The 25,593-nt window shown below is 41.7% G+C and overlaps 1 protein-coding gene across 2 annotated transcripts in view; it reads right to left on the bottom strand.

Moving 5' to 3' along the window:
• The window catches only part of SATB2 (SATB homeobox 2), a 195,058-nt gene extending 170,484 nt beyond the window's left edge, over positions 1–24,574 (bottom strand). Inside the window, exons 1-2 of one of the 2 annotated variants that reach the window (XM_081243265.1) lie at positions 24,153–24,574; positions 19,559–19,786 (exon numbers count right to left, since the gene is read on the bottom strand). In XM_081243265.1, coding sequence (XP_081099391.1) covers positions 19,559–19,727 — 169 coding nt within the window. In that variant the 5' untranslated portion in view covers positions 19,728–19,786; positions 24,153–24,574. Of the gene's footprint in view, positions 1–19,558; positions 19,787–21,014; positions 21,093–24,152 lie in introns of those variants that run through there. The other variant, XM_081243264.1, reaches the window with a different exon arrangement.
• Between the last annotated feature and the right edge of the window lie 1,019 nt (positions 24,575–25,593).

Genomic DNA, 25,593 nt, shown 5'->3' on the forward strand with positions numbered 1-25,593 from the left:
GCATTTTATAGGACCCATTCATGAGAGTCCTTACCAGCAGGGAATAGCCCCCATTTAGACCTTTTAACTCTTACATACTGGTATCTGATCTTTGTCCAAGGAAGTAGGTTGATTTCTTTTTTTAATGATTTAAACGTAAGCACACATAAGGCCGTGCAGTCAGTGGTGCCATAAGCTACTTCACCACTAATACCTGTGTGTACATAAGTTTCAAAGCTGAAAATCCATGTGCAGTTCCTAATGTCAACATCTAAGTGTCACTCATCTGGGAATCACAGACAAGACCTTTAAGTGAATCCAGTTGCTCCACAAGCTATCATGTGTCCGTTACTTCGGAACCATCAATCTTCCTCAAGCCTATGGTCAACTGAAAAAACTTAAGACCCCATTAATATTTTTTAGTAATATTAACAGTTCACGAGTTAGAGATGAAATACAATACTAAAGCACAAGGATCTATACCATGTAGAGATTTATGTGTTGAAAATGGCAATGACCAAACTATTTCCTAAATATTTTAGTTCAGTGAGTAAAGGAAGCAACTGTTATGACATGACAGCAGTACCTCCTCACAGCCAAAACCCCATAGGCGGTCGCCTCCTTCCAAAACAAGGGGGAGAAAAGAGGCCTTTGAAGCCATTTATAGAGCAAGACAGTATTAATCAGAAGTGTATGATAATAGAATCTGTTCTGAAAGCACATACACACGTGATACCAAAAACGATCATAAACAGGTTAGATTGAATGACTAAAAAATGCACCTTTTTAGTAGAATTGGACCAACCTAAACAATGAAACGCAATTTTTACAAAAGAAGAAGAAGGCGGGAAAAATAGATGCAGTTACTAGTGCCAATGATAAGAGAAATGAAAACGAGGAAAACAGTATAATTGAAGTCAAATGTAAGGAAGAAGAAAATCAAGGCATAGGTTTTAAATGCCTTTAAAAACAGCAAATCCCTAGGAAAGAAAACTATAAGAGGATGAGTAGAAATATATATCAAAAAAATATATTTATCCATTTTGTCCCCCCATTCGCTCCAGGAAAAAAGAGGGGGAAAAAAAGGAAGAAAAAGAAAAAAGTGACAGTGGATGAAAGAATAGGGAGAGTATGTGGAAAGCACTTCAAAAACTAAAGAATGGGAAGAATTAATAGATAAGTTCAACAAAAGAATAACAGCAATAAAACTAAACTGCATCTATAAAAATTCAGAAATGATCAAGAAGAAAAAGAAAGACACTCTTGTTCTAGCCCTATACCTACGGCTTATGGCATTAGTTTTCTTTTATTGTAGCACAGACCCATCTTCAGATGATCAAGTAGAGAACTTTGAACCTTTTGATTACAAGCCTCACTAAGCCTTTTACAATTGCAGGAGGTAAGCAAATGGTTTAATCTAGTGGACAGGCACACAGCCCTAGCCATTTGCTAAAAATTAAGAGCTGTCCTGACAATAGGGATAAATGGTTAATTCTGTTATCACAGAGGAAAAATCAGCAACGGGACTTTCTCTACTGGAAAAATGCATTTTCCCAACTGTCATTAGTTATGATGCTCAATTGTCACTTTCATTATGACATGATCTCTGAAGAAGCGCGCATAATGATGAAGCGTTAACCTGGTCTTCACCAGCACAGCCCTGGGAACAGAGGGAACAGAGGCGTGCAGGGAAAGGGCCGCTCTGCACCCAGGGGCAGGCACTCTTAGGTGGAGTGCTGGCACTGCCATACTAACCTGTGGGAGTGACCCTGGGAAATTTACCTGACCTCTCTGAGGCTCAAACTCCTCCCAGCTAAAATGCGAACAGTAACATCTACATCCTAGACTGGTTGTGACAATTAAACAGTGGAAGGTAGTTAAACTGTCTGACAGGTAGCCCTCAAATAATGAAACCTATTTGGTTTTCTTTTTTATAAATTTATTTATTTTTGGCCGTTGTGGGTCTTCGTTGCTGCGCGCGGGCTTTCTCTAGTTGCAACAAGCGGGGGCTACTCTTGGTTGCGGTACACAGGCTTCTCATCGCGGTGGCTTCTCTTGCTGCGGAGCATGGGCGCTAGGCGCGCAGGCTTCAGTAGTTGTGGCACGCGGGCTCAGTAGTTGTGGCTCGCGGGCTCTAGAGCGCAGGCTCAGTAGTTGTGGCGCACGGGCTTAGTTGCTCCGCGGCATGAGGGATCTTCCTGGACCAGGGCTCGAACGCGTGTCCCCTGCATTGGCAGGCGGATTCTTAACCACTGCGCCACCAGGGAAGTCCCTATTTGGTTTTCTTTTTACAAAATCATTATTAATACCACTTTACAGAGGAAAAAAAGAGACCAATCATTGTTTTCAGGGTCCATAATCAATGCTCATGATACTTCCTAAAAAGCATTTCTTCAGAATAAAAATTATACTAATAATCACTGAATGGCCTAATTACTGAAGATGCAAATAATTAAGTCTTAAAATGTTCAACAGGCCCCAGAGCAAGAGGGTGAAAGTGTTAAAAGCACCATACTTTATATTCTAAAATATATTCTAAAATTGCCTGTCCAATACAGGAGCCACAAGTGGTGACGGAGCACTTGAATGTTGACTAGTCCTGCGCTGAGATGTGGCGTGTGACATACACACTCGATTTCAACAATTTAATACCAAAAAATAAAAAATAATTATATTTAACACAAAAACTTTTTTTTATGAACTGCATGTAGAGATAATATTTTAGATACATTGAGTTAAACAAAATGTATTATTAAAATTAATTTCACCTATTTCTTTACCATTTCTTTAAAAGAAACTACAAGAAAATTTAAAATTATACACGCGGCTCTTATTACATTTTGATCAGACAAAGCTGCTCTAAGCAATCTGCCAAATACCAACACATACAGCGGTTTTTCTGACCCAGGATAAATACACCACAAACTGATAAGCAGGACAATTGTGCGATTGTCCTGATGCCCCTCACTTATCTTTCGTCTGTGTTCCAGATCTTAGGAGACTTGACTACAGATGTATTCTTAGTTAAACTCCAATATCTAACGTGATATCTTCTCCGTATCACTGAGCAAATTGTAGGCTATTGTTTTATTCCTAATTATATCAATCCAACTTCTTTATTAAAGAAAGGCTTTTTTTTCCCTTCCCTTCATTTTAGAGAACAGTTACAGTGTTCAGGAAATGACAAGACACTGGCATGAATGTGACCCGAGGAACAAGTACTCTTTAATGGGCTAGATCTAACCTAACAGAGAAAGATGAAAGAAGGGCCGGAGGCAGGGGGTCTAGATGACAGGGTTCTACCGCCTTCTGCGAAAGCTGGACACAAAACAACACTCTCATTTGCACAGCGCCTCCTAAGTCATCGTGTACTCTGACATACATACTTACCTTTGTTTCCTCCCCACGTTTACCCTGTGGGAGGGTTATTATTACTCTCATCTGATAAATGAGGAAGCTGAAACTATAGGAAGATAAGTAAGATGTCCAAAGAAACCAGGAGAAGAAAGAGTGGAGCAGCTCCGATTAACCAACTTTAAATCCCAAGCATGCAGCTTTCTTGGGGGTCGAAAACAACACTCCAAAGCCCATGTCCACAGAAATCTAAAGGCGTGCGCTTTCAGTAAAGGACCGTTCACCACACTTGCTGTGTCCAGTGGGTGACCTGCGTCGCTTGTAAGTGAATTTACCTTTCAACGGCCTATCACCTGTCAGGCACTGTGCTGGACGCAGAGGAGGAACCAAACACAGATCCTGCCCTTCAGTCTCTCACAGACAAAGAAAGGCTCAAATAATGGGTCCTTCTCTAGTGTGGTGTCCACGGGCTGCCGTCTCCTCCCCAGCCCCTTTGCCTCCTGGGTCCACCTTCATTCCTGGACCTGCCCCCTGAATGACAGGAGTCAGTCTGAGATGACAGGAGGCCAGCCTTTCTCCTCCCCTCTTTCAAAGGGCTCCCAAAACCATCTGTTTCCAAAAGAAAGGCAGCCACAGGGCCCACTCCCTTCCCTCGGGCTGGCAGTAGATATGGTTCTATTACCTGAGGAGGTCCCTGGGCTAGTTGAAGATTACAAAGGCTTTAGGGCAGAGTCTCTCATATATATCTGTTCTTTGTATAAAACTTAACCTGGAGTAAAACATCACGCTCAGCAACCACCACAATCGATAAATCATAGAACCCCAGAAACACTGAAGCAAATTCTACCCTGGAAACCAAGTGAATAATACAGCGTTTTCCAGAGGACTGGCAGAGAAGGGAGTGAGGGGTGGCAACTATCTTTTCTTATTGCAAATTTACTAGAAAAACAAAACAACCACTTCCTTGCTCTACAACCTCATACCCTCTCCCTCTCTGTCTCTGTTCCTCTCACGCATGCACAAGCACACACTCACATTCACACACACACCCTGCGTCACAGACAAGAATAGAAAGAACTCGCCAATATTAACCTCTAGATGCTTCCTCCCACCCTAAAACAATAAAGGCAGGTTTGAGCGCCAAGAATTGCTACCAGAGATAGAAAGAAAGGACAGGGTGTTCCTCACCTCCTTCTTGGGGTCCCAGGCAAAATTCCAACATGGATCCAGTGTGTCTTCCCTACTCTCTTCTTTTCTGCCCCTGCTCTTTACTCCCAGGGACTAACCTCCTGAGCTCTGGTGGCCCCAGGCTCCACATTCCACTCCAGCCTCCCATTCCCCCAGGGGCTGAAATTCCAAAGAGATTAATAAATAAAAAGATGCTACACTTCACTGTTTTAATGGCTTGGCAGTCCCTTAATTTCCTCAGATATATTTTCACTGTAAAAGTAGTACATTGTATCCCACATTAACTTCTAATGGAAAGAAACTGAGGTACTGTCATAAAGAAAAACATGCTTCCCAGTCTTGGGGGGGAGAGCAAAAACATCTGGGGGAAAGGAGCCATCCACAGGTGGCCCAGAGGACCTCCAAGCTCCCCTAAACTGCTCCACTTTCCAAAGTCCCTTTCTGTCTTTTGCTTATGAACTACAGATTCTCAGAAGGATTCATTCATTTGTTTTTGTTGTTGGTTTTGTTTTTAACTCTTCCCGAAGAGGAAGCAGGAGCTGAGAGAGAGGTGGGACAGCTGGAAGTCCTGGGTTGTTTACAGGTGGAGGACCAGTCAATCCTACCGAAGGCAAAATGCGCTTAATAATTACTCTGAGTGCAAATGAAGCCACATATGCAGAAATTCGATGATCTGTTCATCCATGACCCAGTTGCTTAGACCTGAGAATTACGCCTCCAAGTAAAGTTTAAACAATATAGTTCCTTGATGCCACTTCCTCTGTGGGGAGGTGGGGAGAGGTAAGACTACCAAGAAATATTTTATTTTCAGAAATCTCTCTAGTAAAACCAGACACTACTGTGCAGCCCCTGGGGCAGATCTTAACTTTGGAAGATAAGAACAAAAAATAGGCCAGGGGTAGGGATGGCCTAGTAAACTCTGGTCCTCTCACTTATCACCCCAAAGGCTCAAATTGGGTTTAAAGTGGTAGGGAAGGGAGACGGGTTCTGGTCTTCCAGACCTCTGATTCCAGGCCTGTCCCCAAACTGAGAGGCCACCATTCAACCTGAAGTCAGATCTGAAGGCTGAAGGATAAACTCCAGGTCTCTCAATACTCTTCAGTTATAGAAATGCAGTGGCACGATCAAGTTGGCCTGGAAATCTGCAAAACAGGATTTCACAGGCACACAGGAGGCACAATGTGGCTACTTATCTAAACAAAAATGCCTGAGCTACACCTGGGAACACAGCCACAACAAGCCTGACCCAAGGAACTAAATTCCCAGCTGTCAGGATTGTCCAGTTAGAGTGAAGGAGAGGCCGGTCTTTTCCTTCTCCAACATGAACTGGACTTAGATTAAGGCTTCACCCTCCCACTCTCCCTTCCACTCCCAGGCTGACCTGCAGCAGGCCCAAAAGAAATGTTTGTTTATCTTAACAAAATGCTAATTCCACCTAGACATTAGTAACCACCATTAATAGGCAGTGCCAGTTCTGAAGTCCCACGACTCCCTTGCCACCTAACTTGTCCACATCACTTTGGCCCTACTACACAGCATTCAGCATTGGTAGACAAGGAAAGCTTTCTAGGAAAGGATCGCACAAGTGGATTCAGGAGCTCACTCCTGAATGGGGGAAGCGCACCAGACCACAGGGCCCTGCATGACCACTGTCCACAGAAATTGTTGGTTTATCACCACGAAGGCATCACAGTCAACTGGTGTAGGACTCTGTTGGGTAGCAGCACTGTGCTCTGTGACTGTGCACATCCTGGAGCCCTGGGCATCTTATCTGCAGTCCTACCCATGTCCTGCACTGAAGGCCTGCGGCATCTCTTCTAAGTGTAGTAACTACAGAGAGACAAAATGTTTACTGATCCCAGAATCAAAAAAAAAAAATTTAAGAAAAGGAAAAAAAGTAGAATATGCAAGTTTGTGTATCACAGAAGAGTTCAAACATATGGCATACTGTGTAAGTATCCCCAAGTTCAAAACTAAGTTCTTGAGGTTCTTTTCTCACTGGGTTAGAAATGTATATATTAGTAAGCCTTGAGACTCAACGGCATGCTGAAATGACTGTACCATAATTCATCAACAGTAGGATTTCCTTCCTCCGTTAAGTAAAATTTTATTCTGGAGGTTTCTGGGAGGATAATTTTTTAAATACTGTTGAACTAGAGATGTAGTTGCCGCTCCCTTCATTCTTATTATCCTCTCTGGAAAAGCTATTTGCAACTCAGAGCCCCAGGAGTCCAAAAAGGAGTTAATAAAAATTATCTTTATACTAACATTTGCTTCGTCATCTCAGGTTTTGAGCTCTGCCTTAAATGTTATTTTATCTAATTTAATAATTAAAATTAAAACCCTTGATTAATTTCTCCAGTGTAGTGGTAAGGAAAGCTTAACTGTACTGAGGTTCTCTAGCAAGGAATTAATAAAGGAATCAAGCACTCGGCTCTCAATAAGACAAGACTACCCAGATTTCTAGTGGGAATATTTCAGAGCACAAGCATGTTTTCTTTGGGGAGTTTAACTCACCAAAATTATTAAAAATTGAGATCAAACAGTGGTGCAAAGCCCCAAAGGAAATCATACTAGAGTGGAGAGATTTTTATCAAATAAAAACCTGAAAAGGTAAAGTTTTTATAGTGAAAAATAAAGACTTTCTCCCTTACAAGAGGAAATCCTACTGTCTATGTTTAGGGTTCAAACAGCAAAACATATATGGATGTTTAATAGATGTAAAAAGATCGTCACTGTGAAATGAATGCAGATTTCACAAGGCCGAGCTTAAACAGACAGGCAGCCATTACCATCCTTTCCCAACCACTAAAAGCCACTCTCATTCTTATACCCAACAAATGCCTCCACTGAGATGTAACAGCAACCAGGTCCTTGAAATGGCTAACACTGGGAGAAGAAAAAGAAAAGAACAGGAGGAGAGAGCAAGAAAGTCAAAATCATGCTGTGTATTCTGCAGTCCCCTAAGGGTACACTGGGCTCTCTGGATGGCAATACATAGGATATTATTATCGTGACTGAGATGAAGTTAATAAAACCCAGCATACAGACTGGGGAAACTCGGGTCCCCACTGATGGAATACTTCCCACACAAGATACTTTAAGCTTATATGTACCTGTACAATTTATAGCAATTACTTAAATAAGAATAACAGAACAGAGAAAACTATTATATTGTGTTTTTTTCATGTTATGATTCTGACATCCCCTTTACGATTTATATCATTCCAAAAGACACTATTAAGTTTGATATTAAAAAACCAAAGAGACCATTTCAGCCACTGCACGTAAATCCATTGAAACTCTTATTCTCATTCTTAATGTTATCTAAAGGATACCACCCAACCAAAGGAGGAATATTATTCCATTTTTAACTATCTTTGAAAAGTGTCACAAAAACCCTTTTTTTTTTTCTCCTGGAAAAAAAGAAAGTCATAAATCTTTATCCTAAAGAAACTGTAAGTGTCTACCTTACTTAAAGCACAGAAACCTTGGAAGAGCACTGTACCATTTTAAATTGGGGGTAATCCCAGATGTGGAATATCTCAACCTCAGAAAGATTTCATTCTCCTTAGATTCCCTGGATTCACAAGTTCTTTAACTCTAGAATAATTTCTGAGCCATAAAATGAAGCATATTAGTATAGTTTCTCCCCATCCCGAGAGGCCACAATTTCAAAATAGTTATCTCACAAGCTCAACACAAGATAACAGAAAGACAAGGCAAAGGCTCTTTTTCAAAATTTGCATTAAAGGAGAAAGGGGTTCTCTTGGAGGTTAACTCAGAGGCGTAGGTTTAGGCTTGTGGGTGAACTCACCTGCCTGCCATACTGACAGCAACTATGTTATCTTAGCACCATTACTGCCCAGGTCCAGGTAAAGATGATAAAAGAGACTATACCTAACAGCTTCGGTGAATATACGTTCATTTCTTTATTTTGCTAATAGAAGTAGGATCGACAAACAGATATGTTTTCAGAGAGCAAGCCTGTGTTTATTATATACATGAGAGGCTGGCTGTGGGAAAGACGACTTCACTGACTCACAGCAAAGGAAGAAAAGAGCTGCGTCTCAGAAGCCTTCCTTGGTTAAAAAGAACTGTCTCCCTCAAACCTGCTTTCAAGCTATACATCAGTTGGACAGAATATAACCTCTCGGCAGTTAACTTGTTTACAATAAATGCTTAGTTTGGGTACATGGACTGTATTTCAGTCTTATAAATATCAAACGCAAACCTACAACACCCCCATTATGGGGCTGAGAATTATCTTGCTATAAATCTTTTTATTGGGGGACTGAGGGAATTACTTTGCAGCTTGTTTTCCACTAACCACTTGGAACAGTGTGAAAAGAGGTACATTTATACTCTGACCCTGTGCTAATTGGAATTCTATACATTTCCATGGGACAGTGTGCGGTATCAGTTCTGAATATGAAGGTCAGCCCCCAGACAGTTTTGCCATGGCAGCAAAAATATACACATGCAGCAAAATGGTTCTTACTGAAATCATGGCATTCTCCTCCAGTTCTTTTTCTCCTCCAAGTCTCTTGGGAAGTAATGACCATTTGTGACGGCATTGGCAGGCTTTCAGTAGTAAGCTCTAGTTTGGGGGGCGGTGGGGTTTGGTTATAAGTTACCTGTAAAAACGTGCTGAAGGCTCAAGCTTACTATATGAATGGACCTGTAAATAGAGTGATTGTGCTGAATATTACCTGGAGATCCATTTGAGAAGGAAAAAAAAAATCAGAATCACCTGGTTTACCCTTGTAAAATGTCTTTACTTGGGTCTTAAATGTGTAATAACTTCCCTTTCAGTGAACAATTTGCTCCTCTTATAATACTGCTCCTCAATAATGAAGGGTGTTTGGTCATCTAATATCACATCTGCCAAACCTACATACAGGACAAAATCTTGTCTAAATGGAGCCTGGTAAGCTGAAAGCCGGCAAAGCTTCGGGAGAACCCTGGCTTAGCCTCACTCTCCTCCATGAGCGATTTCCAGGCATGCATTCTTCCTCGCGTTCTGAACACTTTCTGGTTTGCATATCATGGCAACTGATCGTCACAGGGTTTCCTCAATTGTTTCTTGATTTCACAATTACCTTGTAACCAGATTCCTATAATAACTCAACGTTCACATAGTATTAATATCATATATTTAAAAGATCATTTTAAGAATCCTAATTTAAGTATATTTTCCAAAAAAACTAATATACTGGGAAACTTAGTCCCTTTATTACTTAATACTGAGATCCCAACTTCTTTCCTCCTAGTCAATGCTATAATTTCAGGTGACATAAAGAATTTTTTACGTCTCTCAGCTTCTAATAAATAAGACAGGTAACTGATTTGTAAGTTTCAAGGGTTCTCAAATATAATTTTATTAAAAAAATTTGCCACATCACTTTAGTATGAGAGAGAGGAAAAATATTTTCATTGCATTAGCAGCCTCACAGATCTTTTTTGTTAATATCAAAAGCACTAGTTTGCAATATGAACTAATGGAAAATTGTTAAATTCACCTAAATAATCACTTCTTTTTTTGATTTAAATAAGCCCTTTTAAAACCTTGACTATTTAACTGCTATTTACTTAGGGGAGGGGAGACATGGAGAAGGTGACTGTATGAAAAAATATATAGGTCTTTTTTTTTTGATTGTACAACAAAAATTCCCTCCAAGGCAAAAAGACATTATGCCAAGTTCCTCCCAGAATTAATGTTTAGGTTTAAATTATAAAGCCCAGAAAAAAAACGGAACCACTAATAGACCCTTAAAGCTCGTGGCATTCGTCGATGATGTTAGGTTATGTAAATGTTAAAACTGAAAAACCTTTTGCTGACAAAAGTATTTTAATGAAGGCACTATTAACTAGACTCTCTAAACTGAATTTTTTTTAAAAAAAAAAAAGCCTTTTGAGCTGTATGACATAAATTCCAGTCTGAAAGGGATTATGCTTGGGACAATTCTGGGATCATGAGACCTCCACCAGGAAGGGTTTACTGCCTACCTTATATTCCTTTCATTTTGCTCTCAGGAAGGTTTTTAAATATTGAACCCAAGAAAACTCTTAGCTACAGACCAAAGAAACAGTCTCCTCTAACTCTGTCAACTAAGTCCAACCTTGGGCTCCAGCTGCTTTGATGGCCAACACCATTTGCGGTTTTAGTATCCCCACAACGAGCAGGGGTTAACTCCACTGTCTGGGCTAACTCCACTGTCATCACCCAAGTTTCCAGGCACACGCAATTCTATGAATAGAGTAAGAAATACAGCCTAGGGTGAAAGAACAGAACGCTAGCCACTGATTTCAGCGGCTGCCAGCCAGCTCGCTCCAAGTTGCTGAAAGCTCTACTCTGGGTAATGAGGGCTGGAGGCTCAGCATTGTGAAGGATTATCGATTCAGTGGTTCCAATGATTGCAGATGGAGGCCAGAGCCTATGCATCTCAGGTGACAGTCTATGTCACCTACATGAATGTCAGGTGATGTGTCCATGTGGAAACTCGGGGTCCCCAACAACCCCACGTGAACCTAGAAAAAATAAGGGTGCTCATTATTCACCTTCAACTTTCTCCCCCCGCTTCAGCCAGGGGAGGAAGCACAGCAGATCCAGGGACCACACCTAACCCTTACTTTGCAGGACTTTGTAACAAGAGGGACATTCATTACTTTTTACTTCCATTTACATAGATGAAAAAGAGAGAGAGAGAGAGAAAGAGAGAAGGTAGTTACACCTCAGGTGGAATATAAGAAACTGATTTCCCATTGTAAACTGTATATGAAGACAAATCAGTGAGCACTTCTCATGTCTCCTGAGCAACTACCTCCCGGGGGCTCCTCTCTGAACTTCCCAGGGAGGAGCAAGAACCAAATGGTCTCTCCCCAAAACAGATTTTAGCTAATAAATACAGCAAAGTAAGTGAAAAGTACTTGAGTTATTCTGCATCTTCTTCAAGATTAAAAATGTGTACGTTGTGTGACAGGTCCCCCTCATCTTTCTTAATGACGTTTTTATTATTCTTTCACTCAATTAAAGCAGAAATGGATATTGCATCTTCTGACTGTATAATTGTTATTGTAATCTGTTTTCGATCACTGCTTGGGAAATGGGTCCGAAACAACATAAACTCTCCACTGCCTCAGAAGGCATGTCATTTTCTTTTACTACGACACTTAAAGAGACATTTATCACGCCGCTCTGTTAGCATCTTTGGGTTATGACTAAAGAAAGCTCTTGTTCTGTTAACCAAAAAGAAATAATAATAATGTTTTGAAAACATTGCTATTTGAAGTTTTGATATGAATTCGTTTTCCTTACAAGCTATCAATTTTTGCTTTTCTTATATGTATGTATAAATAATGGGAACCCATGCAAGAAAAACATGCAATTTTAATATGGGGAATAATCAGGAAATTTAAAAATCAATTTTAGTCAGTTATAAAAGAATGGATACACTTGCTTTCTAGCCAAATTTTTTTTAAAAAGTAAAAAATATTTTTAAAAGAAATAAAAAGATATCTGTGCTTAAGATTATGAAATTAAAATTGTTTCTATGAAAAGTGAAAATCACCTCTGTCAGATCTTAGTGCTTTGGAAAACGTTTTCTCTAACTAGAGTCTCTATTAATTTTGTTCATATCTGTGCAAGTCTTCAACAAAACAAAGAAAGTCACTGAGCTGCTGTGCACACTTCAATAACTGTGCAACCATCAGTAGGCACCAAACACTTACTCTGGTGTGAAATGCACCCCTTTTCATATACGGTAGCTTGAAGGGTTTCCCCTTAACTTTTTAAACTTTTTTGTTACGTTATGCTATAGTTTAACAGCCCACTGTGCTAAAGTAGAACTCCATTCCAATGGTAAGGCAACTAGTTAAGGGCAGAACCTAATCTGCCTCACCCACTAACCAACAGTAATAATACTGGGAGCAATTAAAATTGAAATATACATCCCCCAGAGGGTTTTACGACCCCAATGTGTCATAAACACAAATAATATTCTTAGTACAATATAAGACTGCCATAATTTGCTCATAACTTTATTGCAAGGTTAAAATTCTTTAAATTTCTATTAAGGGTTTTTCTTCATTTTAAGCATCTGTCAAACTAATAACTATAATATTCATTAGTTTATTTAAAAAAATTTTAAAGGTATACACATCAATTAAAAATGGAAAAAATACACACCATAAACCCAATTGTCATAATTGTATGTCTATGGCACATTTACTCCATTTTAGGTCATTTTTACCTGGTTAATAAAAAATCTGGAATAAGTAAAACTTTGCAAATGAGAAGCCAAAGACAAGTTGTAAAAGACAATTTCTGATGAAGCCTTTCACTGCCTCGTAATTATACTGATGTTACCACAATTTTTAAATCACTTGCTATTAAACAGCAAAACAATTCTGTTAATTGAAAGCAAAAAAAATTATATGTATAGATGGAGTTCCATGATTTTGAAAACTCCACCATAGAGCATTTTTACATAAACACTATATAGCATGAAGTCCTTGTGGGGCTTGTTTCATGTAAAAGAAGAAAATAAATGTTTGGTTGCTCACTGACTTCAAAAAATAAAGAAAATCACACACTATAGAGGCCACATCTGTAATTTTTGGAAATCTGTAAGTCCTCAACTGGCTTTTGTTTTAACTCACACCTCAATTCCACTCAGGGCAGTCTACTTTGACTTTGAAATATCTATCACATTACCCGTAAGTAGTAGGATGATGAATCCTTTGTATATAAAAATCAATTTTTAACACATAGACATTTCCAAACCTCTGTTGCACCTTAAAATAAAAGGAATTCACGGCTCTCCACATTGACACCCGAAATTAAGGATGGAGAGCAGTGGTAATTGGAAGTGAGAAAGGCCCAATACAAAGTCAGCAGAAGGAAATCACTCATCTTTCAATCGCTATAAAGAAAACAAAAGGCAAACTCTCGTCATTTTTTGAGCTAAGCATAAATGTCTCCTACTTGAAACCATTTTCAGTTCTTCTCTTTCTTTTCTCTCTCTCCCTCTCCCTGTCCCTTCCTTCCTTTCTTTCTTTCTTTCTTTTTTTCCAAAAAGTAATGAGTTAAAATGTATGAGTTAGATCCAACATTTCACTGCTGTTTTTATTCTTGGGGAGTTGGGGGGGAGGGGGAACTTGCTGCCAAAGCTTCAGAAAAGAGAGTTTAGGCTGCTAATTTTCCGTTCACAAAATCTAAATTCCCCTTATGCATCTCACACAACTCATGAAATAAAATGAAACAGTATTATATCACTGCAAATTGAGACATTTTTATCAAAATAAAGAATGATGATGCCAACATTTCATTTGTCATTTCCCACTTGTCACTTTCCACTGACAAACTGTTACACATACAACTTTTGTCAAACGCTCCATCCTTAAATATGTTCCAAAATGCCATTGTATCTCAGCATTCATGTAAGGAAGATAGTAAAACTATGTTACCACACATTAGTTACATAGGTTAAAAAAAAAAAAGCCTACTTATTAGGTAAAAGAGTATAAATAACTTTATTTACATGCTATGTAAGATAAAGTTTGGCTTCTGGAAATGAAATAAACTATGTACATGTTTTTTGCACCTAATGTGAGATTACTAGTTATAAAAAACTTTTTTAATGATGAAAAATTGTCATTTTGCTCTATACTGGAAACATAAAGTTTTCTACCTTATTTTCAGTCAAAAAAAAGAAACCTAAAAACTCTAAAAAGGCCAAAGAAAATAATACAATTTGAAATTCATCTAACTCTGTCAATTTGCCTTTTTTATATATCATATAAACTGTCTCCGCATTGAATCTTAAAAAAAAAAAAAAGAGTTTTAAATTATCGAAGTAGCACCACCAAATTTGACTGCTTACCAGATACACCTTGTCAGATATACCAAATAATTACCATGTCTTGCCTGGAATAAAACTGATTTCCATATTCTTAAAATAACTCAAAATTAATATGCTTAGATATCTAATAAATTATGATTAGTCTGTTTCCCTCCCTACAGAGATAGATAGGCAAAATATATACACACATTCACACAAGGAGAAAAGAATTAACACAGGATATCTAACATGTACAGACTGATACTCTTAGTCACAACCCCCTGAAAAAAGAGGATACTGCTTATTGTCTGCAGTGGTTAGAAAACAGATGCCTTAAGGGACATCTATGTAGTTCTAACACACACACACACACACACTCACACACACACATTTCACTGCAGATGATCTTGAATATATAATGGTCAGTGGGGTTTTTATGATGGAATATAAAGCTTCCAAAATTACTCAAAACATCAAATTATGCTCAAGACTTTGAGGGGCGGATACCCTATGTTCTGTTTAATGTGTATGTTCCATTGCATATATTTTTTTAACCAAGTATATCTTTATTTTAATAACAGGCCAAGGACTGAAAACACTTTAGAGAGGGCTATTTTTCTACCTCAGCAAAACTACAGAGGACATGCTAGATTGTTGGATGACCCCAAAGCCTAAGTTCATTCTATTTAAAAGATCTTAAACCCTTAAAAAAAAAAAAAAAAAGTGGAGTACAAGACCGAAATACAACCTTTTCACTTTTAAAGTAATAACATGAGTCTTCCCTACAAGCATAATGGTATATACATCCTCGGTTAAAATGAATTTAATGAGTTTTCTCCATTTTGCCTATGTTGACAATACGTTTCAAATTTCTAAATATTTTATACATTTCAATAGGTCAATATCTATACTCTTTCATATCTGCCCTCTTTTCAAAAAGTCAAACATCTCTCTACAACTGCTCATACGGTGACTACACCTGACCTGAACTGCATTTCTTTTACTCTTATCTAAAAGGAAATGTTCCACATGCAGACGATTAAACTGTTGTTGTAGACAGTGTTCAGCTCTAAATGAGGCCCTGCGCAACAATCATGATCACATTTGCTTCCCTATTTGAGTACATCAGTGTGTATTGCATAATGATTTTTTTTTCCCCTTGCAACAAGACAGTTATGTTCTTGAAAGGGCTGCCTGGTAGCAAGAAGAATAGGTTTACTTCGGGTCAAAGAGTTACAAGATAACTTCAACAGACAATTCTTCAACAAAATTAAAGTTATTTTAAAAACTAATTTTTCCCCAAAAAGCTAATTTTTTTCAAAAAAATCAAGATATTCTCAGTGTTTAAACATTTTTCCTTGAACTCTAGAAGATTTAACACCAAAAAAAGTCATCAAAATTCATAGGAAAATGAAAAATATCAAAAAGATTTCTGATGTTTAATGCCTCCTATCAGCAAATACACCATCTGGTATACTCAAGCGCTGTTCATTCAGTTTAAATAAAGCTGTCTGAAAAGTTCTTCTTTAAGCCAAACATTAAAAAATGAAAATGCTTGTGTTAACAATGAATGAAGCACAGTAATTTATTGCTATTAAAGCACAACTGGCCAGCGCCTTTCAGCAGTCCAGGAGGAAAGCAGAATGCCTTGTTTCCTCTGGAAACTTGATTGGCATCACTTTCATTTTATGCTGTAGGTTGTGTGGCTGAAGCATTACATACAGCAGAACATTTTAGGTACTTATGATAATGGTGGTAAAAGGATCATCTGATTCTTATATTCATCATCCTTAATAATCTTTCCTTTTTCTAAATCTTCAAAAAGATCTGTAAGTTTTAATCAACAATTTCACAAATATAAATTTCCCCACCATTAATCATCCTTTTTCAAAATCCTTATGGAGTGAATTACTAGCTGAGAGAGGACGCCAATTCTAGTAAGTGAATGTTACCCAGCAGGGATATAAAGCTGTCAACACCATGGTGCTCTTGCTTGCTCTAAACTCTCTCCCAGCCTTCATATGTTTTTTAAAGAGATATTAGCCTTTTTTTTTTCCAGGACCTTCTATAAAAGCTGACTGTCATACACATATGAGCACTTATATTTTATTACATACATGCTTTAAAACGCACTGCTTAGATAAGAGCAAATATAGCCTACAAAGTGTTAGAAATACAAAACAAAATTGATCTACTTTCTAATAGTCTTCTAAAGCTAACCACATTGTAAACAACACACTCTTAAGTCCCCTATTAAAACAGAACCCTGAAGACTGTGACAGTGTTTCTACCACCTCATCTAGTCAAATCCAGACACTAAAATTATGTCTCTCTCTTTTTTTTTTTAGTTCTCATCAAAATCATAGCAAACTCTCTCTCTCCCTAAAAAAGGTAGAATAACAGCAACAGAATTTATTAGGGCAACCAATGCATTCAGAAGCATTTATTCACCTGTTTATCAGAAGCAGTAAGATAAACTGACATTTTATTGAGCAACCAATTAACTTAATGATTTCCCCTATTTTTAGGGGGAGAGCATTTAAAAAGAGAATCACTGAAGATTGACAAATACACCCTCCCAACATTTTGAGCTCTATTTTTAAAATATATATTATTATAGCCATCTTTACAACACTGACAAGACTGCAATATGTCTGAAAATGGTGATAAATGATGCAGAGCTACAAATATTTTTGTAGTTTTCTATACTTATTATATTGCTTCATAAAGAAAATTTAAACAAAAGGAGGTAGGGTGATAGAAATCTAATCTATTTTATATTTACTCTATGTTCTAAAAAAAAACTTATTTCAATTATAAAAGGACCACTAAATAGAAATATATTTTAAACATTTTTAAAATTTAGAATGTGCATTTTTAAAAAGGCTTTGCTTTTCTCCAGTCTATATACATGATTAAAAGTCATAATGAAATAAAATTAACACCTCAATGTACATTTGGAAACTATATAAACTTAAACCCACAAAATAATCATTAACATTCATAAGAAAACTTTGTACTATTGAAATTTTACGTTCTAAGTTGTAATATTTGAAAGCTTTCTAAATTAAAATCTTTTCAAACAATCTATTAAGTTCTATCGAGTAAAACCTTTCTTTTAAAAAAAATCTTTAAAAATCCACCATAGGTAAACTATTGTAACCGCTTTACTGTTAAGTATCATAAATGGTACTTACTGAGACAAAATAATGTCATCTTTATTTTCAGTTTGGGAAGCAGCTAAGACCTTTGATATTACTAAATTAAGTTAAAGCTCAGAAAAAAGTGACTATACGCGCTTGTCGAAACAAATTTATTATTCCTCCCCAAGACTTAATAATATTTGTCTATATCAAATTTATGGTAAGTGGCCAAATGTGAATTATAGTCTCAGAAAATATGAAAAGTAACCACAATTTTACACTGAGGGTATCCCTAGGTCAACAAAATCAGGCAGTTTCTTTCCTTCAGTAAGATACAGGGGAAAAAAAAACTTTTTGTAGGGAAGCACGATTGGTAACCATTACATTCTAAAATGTTTAGAGACTTCTTTCAATTTAGTGAGCTTAGAAAGAAACCAAAATTTCAGTCTAGGTTTTTTTTCTTTAATGCATAAGGCCACTTTGAGAACGCATCCTCTCCAAGGATTTCCAAAAGATTTCAATCCAACATTACCAGCACTTATCATAACCATCTCACATTGGGTCCCACCATATTCACCATATATTTTTCTTTCTTATATGCATATACTAAAAAATGATCTGAAAAGTCCAAAGTTATTGCTTCAATCTCAAGACAACACATTAATAAACACTATTTCTAAAAAGTGAGTCACAAAACTATCAAGTTTTCTTTTGCTTCATTAAAGTATATCTTCAAGTCCCTAAAATGAAAGATACACAAGCCACAATCTATGGTCAAATAATTTTGTTAAAGCTTTTAAAACTGAGAGAATGAGTGCTTCTCCAGGGAGATGATTAATATAAGGAACTAAGGCAAACCATCTTGAATGTCTACCATGAAGAAATAGTAATAGCAAAATAAGTAAAAATAAAAACCTGTTCTTTTATAAATTGTCTGTTGTCTGTTTATAAAATGTCTTTAAAAGGGAGTGGATATTTCGAATTAAGGCTTTACTTGGAAATACAAACTATGGCTCTTTAGAACATGGGAATTTATCACTAACTTTTGCCAGGGTTTTGTTTCATTTCAGGCTGGCTAATATAAGAATTATATTAAACAGGCTACTACTGAAAATATTAGGGGGAAAAAATCTTTAGAAGCAAAAAAAAAAAAAAAGATTAAACTTGTAATTTACGTCAAACACAAAAAAACTGCATGCCATGTAGAACTGTGTATTTATATTTAAAAAACAACTAAGGAAATGTCATATAAACCTCAAAATATTTTAATAATGTTTAAATTTCTTGCATATCTTTATTTTATAAAATTACTTTCCCTAACCACTTTAAAAGAAAGTGGTTGTTTAAGTAGCAAAAACTACGAAAGATTTTAAGTAATATCAAATTCTTGGAAAGAAAAACAGCAGGTAGTCAATAAGACTACTATGCTATTTTCACCTGTTGTGCTATAATTCATAACAAAGTTACAAATGCATATGACTTTAAACTTTATTTTTTAAAAAATGGTAGCATTAAAATCTCTAAGGGCCTGACAGATTCGTAGTGATTCCTTATTTCCCACTTGAAATGTGGCTGGAAATATTCCCAGTTGTTAATCATTTGTCTCGAAGCACTGTCCTAACTACAAAGTAACACCAACACTTGCTGCTGTACTAACCTGAGCATTAAACATTAGTCCATAAAAGCGAACGCACCTAGACTTCATCCCTACAACAGATACTCTGAGGCAAGGCAAAAGAGTTAAATCACTAAAAAGCTCTCTAGGAAAATCTAGAAACAGTTAGCTGGCTGTGACATAAACCTGCCAACACCTCAGCACACAGTGGCAAAGTGCCCAAAAAATGCCACCCTCCGGGTAAACCACTTTCTTGTTTTAACTCGAGATGAAGCTACCAGTTGCAGAGGAGAGGCGACGGGGGCATTATTTGGCAACCTGGAATTCACTTCCTGTAATCCTACACCGCGACATCGCCTAATCAACCTGAACCCTGACACCCCGGCCTTTATCACCCGGCCGCGGGCTGCGCGCGCCTCCCTGCTCCGGGCTGTTACCTCCCACGGCCTTGGCCACGGCGCCGTTGGGCCTCCCGCGGGCTCCCATGGGGCTGCCGTTCTGCTCCAGCCGGGCCACCTTCACCGGGGGAGGACCCTTGACGTCGGGGCTGCCGCTCCGCCGGTCGGGGCTGTCCCGCAGACACGGGCTCTCGCTCCGCCGCTCCATGCTGCTCCGACTCGGAGACAAAGTTCCCACCGGCAGGTCGCAATAAAATGCACAGGGACCTAGGGAGGGGGCGGGGGGGGGAAGGGGGAGGGAAAAAAAAGAGGGAAAACCGCTCACACACGTGATAGACGTTTAGGCCAGTGGCAGAGCGCTGCACCAAAGCCACACAAACTTCCTCCCACGCTGCCCGAGGGGCCTGAACAGGGAAACCGGTCCCAACCTTACACTGGGCGGCCCAAAGGAAACCCAGAACTTGGGGTGCCGCGACTCTGCCCAATCGCTGCTCCCAGAAGTTAGCTCTGGGTCACGAAGTCCGCCCAGGGCGCCCAGAAGTAATCCATTCATTGGGACAGGGTTGGCATAAACCGTTCTCCGGTGCGCCGACCTTGCTGTCGGGGGGTCAGGGTTGAGGAAGAAGTGAACTTCCTAAGAAGACATCTCACTCACTCAAGGAGTGGGTGCGGGTGTACGTAAGTCCATATGAAAACAAATTAACCACAAGAAGAATGCGCTCTGAATCGCGGGGCAGTAGGCAAAGGCCTGCCAAAAAGACCCTTGAATCCCCGCTTTTTACCTTTACCGAGCACGTCCTGGGACACACACACACTCTGCACAAAATCAACCCTGATTCCACATTAATAAGCATCCCCAAACACTTGGCGGAATTCATCAGAATAACCTCAAGCGGGGTCTACAATCGTTATTATTTTGGAACGTTCTAATCTTCATCCGATCCTGACCGATTTTTTAAAAAGCTCTTCCGCATAAATTACAAAAGCAAAAGCATTTAAATTATTAGGTGCGGGAGCAGCCTTCATCAACCCCAATTTTAAAATCTATCCAAAAAGTTGTCTCCTGGGTGGCCTGGCTGGCAGCGCGCTCCTCACGGAACCCGCAGATCTCGGCACCCCCGGATTTTTGGGGGGCGGCGGCGGCGGAGGAAACACCTGATGAAACGGCTCTCACATTGTCATTGACATCCCCAAGAAGCAGGAGGAACCCGGCACAACAAAGTGCGCTGGGAATCCTCGCGGGCGCTCTGGCCGTGGGAGAAGCCGCGTCGCCACGGCTCAAGGAGACAAGGTGGGGGTGGCAGAGGAGAGGTGAGAAGAGATGCGAGTGATGCAGAGACGGAGCGCCAGGGCTGAGGACGAAGGTTCCGCCCGGACTCCCTCGGCTGAGCTGTCTAACGAACAGCGCGAGAGCTGCGGGGAGGGAACTCAGCAGGACCCGGGGCTTCCCCGAACTCCCGAGCCTGGCGCGGGCGCCTTCGCGCTGAGTACTTACTGCTCACAGTCTGTCTGTAACTTGGCTGGCTGGGGCTCTGTCCATGGAGCAAAAGTAGAGAATCCAGGGTGGAAAGTTTCTGGTGATTTGCCTTGCAGTGTTCTCCTAGTCTTCCTTTCCCTTTCCTCTTTCCCAGGTCCAAACGTTTAGGGTCCTGGGTCAGGGTGTCTTCTTAGTGCGGCGATGGTTGTTATGATGCTGATGATGGGGGTGGGGGGAGTAGAGGGAGGAGGAGAAGAGGGAAAGGAGGGCTCCTCCAAAGGAACACCCGAGCGAGCGCGGGAGGAGGCGACGGAGGAGGGGAGAAGAGAGAAGGAGGCTGAAAAAGCCTTTTCACACCTTCGGGAAGGAGACCCGTTCTGGCGAGAAAGGGCTGAAAACTGGGAGGCGGCGGAGGCGGGTCGGGGCTGCCGCTTCGCAGGGCGGCTAGCTCGCGAGGAGGCGCGGCCGGAGCCGTAGGGCCGGTGCCACCGAGAAGCGAGAAGGCGCAGGGACCTGGGACCGCACGCGGGAGGAAAAGCGGCGGTCGCCCAAGCTGTCACCTCCAGCCTCTCCCCTCTCGGCCGCCGCCGCCAGCAGCCGAAGCCGGACTCACTGACAAGCCGCAGAGAGAGACACAGTGAGAGGGAGATGATTATTAGTTGCGTTGAGTCATCAGGCAAAGTGAGTCCTTTTGGGTTGTCCTCGGTTTCCGATTTCTCCCCCTCCCCCTGTCCGTCCCCAGATCTAGCGCCTTCAAAATAATAATTTGGGGTGGGGGTAGGGGAAGTCTCTGGGTTATTCCGGGATGGGGGTTGGGGGGAAAAGATCTAAACCCGAGCCAGACTGGTCCACCGCATTGAAGGAGGAGAGTGGGGGGGCGGGGAGGAGGGCCGGGGAGGTTGCGGGGGGAGGGGGCCCCGCCTGGCAGGAAATTAAACATCAATCAATCAATCGCTGTGAGGCCGGCGACCGAACAGCGGCGGAGCTGCAGAGGAGGCAGAGGGACTGGAGAGGGGCGGGTGGGAAGCAGGGAGGAGGGAGAAGAAGGAAGGAGAGAGTCGGCGGTGGGAGAGCGGTGTGGCGAGGACCGCGCGCGCGCGGCGCGGCGGGGGACCTTTGGCAGGGAACCGAGGGCCGCGCGAGGCGGTGGCCGCGGCTGGTGGGTGGGTGCGCCCGGGTGCAGGCGGGAGCTGGGGCCCGGGGTCTCGTCCTCCTCCTCCTCCTCGCGGCGGGTCCAGGGCGCGGCTGCCTCGCCCAGCCCTGAGGCGCACTAGTCCCGGCTCGGAGGCGGCGGCAAGGCAGGCGCTGGTTGCCTCGTCTCCCGGCGGAGGCACAGACCCACGCGCAGGAGGCAACCACGGCTGCCTCGGCTCCGGGTTCTGCTAACTACGCGGAGTACTTTCGACTTTGGAGATAGGAGGGCTATCACCTCCCCCACCCACCGCCTCCGCCCACCACGCACCGCCTCCGCCCCTCCGAACAACTTTTCCCGGTGCCTGCGAGCTCCCCCTCCGTGCGGAGCCAGCCGTCCGGGCCCGCCGCACCGCCGCACGCGCTAGGAAGGCCGCCTCTCCCTCAGAGTTGGCGCTGCCGTGGGTCCAGAACAATAGCCCGGGTGTCCCGAATGGCAGGAGCACCAGCACTGCCCGCCGGGCGGCGGGTGGCACAGGGAAGGGGGCTGCAGGAGGGTCGCAGGGCGGGGAGCATCCCTGGATGACGTCCCTGGAGCGCACGCAGCGCCGGCGACATCTCGAGCGGCGCAGCCCGGGCAGCCTGCAGGCCGTGACGCGGTGGCAGCGAGGGCGGCGGGGCTCCCTGTCCGCTGGCTGCTGGGCTGGGACTCCTGGGATCCCAAGCCGCTCGGGCCCTAGGCTGAGAGCGCGGTCAGAGCTGTGCGGTGGGGACCCGGCCTCCCCATCCCGGGGGAGGCCGTGCGGGGGCGTCCCCAGCAGGTCCCGCGAAGGCGTAACTGAGCCAACAAACTTTTGCCGACTCCCGCGGCCGCAGTCGCCCGTAGCCCGGCTCCGGCCGTGGTGCTCATTTAAGGTGGCCCGGGCGCTAGCCGAGCAGGCCGGGCTCTGGCCGCGCTTTTGTCCCTAAGATCCCTCTTGGACGCGGAACCTCCTTAAAGAAAGCACGTGGGCAGGAGCCGCGGCCCCCGCGAGACCCCGGGGGCGCCGGCTGACACTCGCGGTCCCGACCTGAAGCGGGAAAATGTGGACGCGTCCCCGCCCGTCTTGAGGCCAATGAAGCCCCCTGAGCTGGCGGTATCTCTAGTCGCTCTCGCACACCTTGGTTCTCCCTCCTAACCCCTGGGACCCCGAGGACTCCCAACCATCTCGTCGCCTGAGCCGCCGGTCTCCCTTAAGAAGCGCTGACTCTACGGCGGCGCCAGAGGGCCAAACTAAATTCGATCTCGGGAAACGCGCTCGGGGGGCAATTATGGAAATCTCGGTCGGGTGCAGCCGCCGCGGGAAGCCGCGTCAGCCCAGTGTACCCGGGGCCAGGCCGCCGTCCACTCGCCGCACTCAACCGGCGCGCGGCGTGCACCTGGCCTCCCCTCAAAAGCAGGAAACTGGGAGGCGGGGGAGACTCTGGAAGAGAAAGGGTCCCAGAAGTGAAACCTGCCCCCGACCTAAGTCTCAGAGCCCAGAATCCGAAGGACCCCGCACCCAGTCGCCGCCCACCAAGTTCCAAAGGAGCGCTAGGCGACCCAAGAGGCGGTGGGAGACGAGCGGAGAAAGGAAGCGAGATGGATAGCAAAGCTTCGGGGAGCCAGCCTGGGGGTTTTAGGCTGCGTTTGCTTTTCCCTGTGCCCTCCACAACCTCATCGCCCTCCACAACCTCATTCCCCTCCCACCTCCCTAAAAGAACGAGTTAGAGAAAATGCACAATTCGGAGTCTGTGAGAACAAAGTGGCTCTAGCAAACCAACTTCGTGGTGGTAGCTAAAAGGTTTGGGGCTGCAAAGAAACAAACTGTAAGTTCGATTGACAAACTTTTTTAAAAAATCTGTAATATCAAGTCGGAATGGGAAGAGGGTGTTGCAAAAGCCAACGACTACCACTGTCAAAAGTTTAAGCCCGTTTTCAAAATGGGGAAAAGGCGCATTTCTTATTAATAACAACAACGATAATAATGCTGTTTCTTTCCTTACCTTGGTGTTGAACTGCAGAACCCTCCTCCGGATCAATGTCCAGGAACTTAGAAGAATTGGTGATATTAGGACTTCAGTACTTCTGGAAAAAAATGCAAATGGTTTAGCCAGGATCTTTCCTGTCTGATTCGTCACTATTATTATATCTGATGATGCGAATGGTTGGAGCGATTCAATCTTAAGTCATTAATGAGCTATTTTATAAACACCACTGTCTGAAGATCTTCATTTACATTTTGCGAAGGATCACTTCGCTAACCTCACAGGCTTATGTCAACAGCATGATTATGGGGACTTCAGTTACACTCTTATAAACAACACAGCCGTATTGTTAATCGGTTAATATTTTATAAAGTGTAAATATTTTATTATGTTTTGAAAGGAACTATTGATTCTAAATTATTAAACTCCTGAGATGGGCGATTTAAATAAAGTTTACAGTTAAGTACAATTAAATGTACACTGTGGCTAGTTTGTTTTCAGATTCTGCACTTTTTTTAATTCATTGATTTTTCTCTTAATTGGAGTTTAATCTTGATCATTTTTGGTAATGAACAAATCTATCATTTGGGGCAAAAGAACTCAAAAATTTTAAATTGCATTTAACATAGAAGAAAATGTCAAATACTATGAATTATTACCAGAAATGTATTTTGAATGTTTGGAGATTTGTGTTTAGAAATTTTACAAATTTCTTTCGATTTAAAAAGGAAGAGTTTTAGGGATTTTTGTGATATATGCCCGGTATGGGGTTTTTTTTTCCCCCTTGAGTTTTGTCTCTAATGAAGGCCTTTTCTGTTTCAAATTACTTAAGCTTTTTACTACACAATTTTTGTATTGACCTTATTTCAACTGAAGTAAGTGATTATTTCCAGCATGTTTAATTTCGACAATAAGAAATTTTAAATAATATTTTTACCTTTTGCTAGGATATTCTACTTTTTAAAACAGTAAATAAATTATGATGATTCAAAAGTTTTGTTTGGCTTTGTTTTATATTCCTCAAGTGGCTTATTTCCAAACAGTTTTAAAACAAAATCACACTCAAGAAAAGAATTGGTTTTAATTACTTTTTAAAAAAATAATTTGATCCCGAACGCATTTTTGCGCATTACATGATAGTTTGCGCCAGGGCTCAAAGCATAAAGTTCACTTTGGGGGACATTTTTATACCTCAGATTGCTTCTCACTGACGTTTTTGTCGGGAATCTACTCAGACTTTTCCCCCCTTCCTCCCCCACTCCCAATTTTTTTCATATGTTATTTAGTCAAAGGTCGTCTGTCTTTCATAATCACACCGAGATTTGTTATTTTAAAAATCAACGGGTCTTTATACGCTGGGCTTAAGTATATATGCTTTTTCTTATTTCCGTGTTCTTCCTTTTTCTATCTCTCGTCAGGCCTTTCTTCTCCTTTATTTTATGGCCTGCACTTTTAATGA

This window comes from Mesoplodon bidens (genome assembly GCF_964165515.1).
Source record: "Mesoplodon bidens genome assembly, chromosome: 8".
Lineage (NCBI taxonomy): Eukaryota > Metazoa > Chordata > Mammalia > Artiodactyla > Ziphiidae > Mesoplodon > Mesoplodon bidens.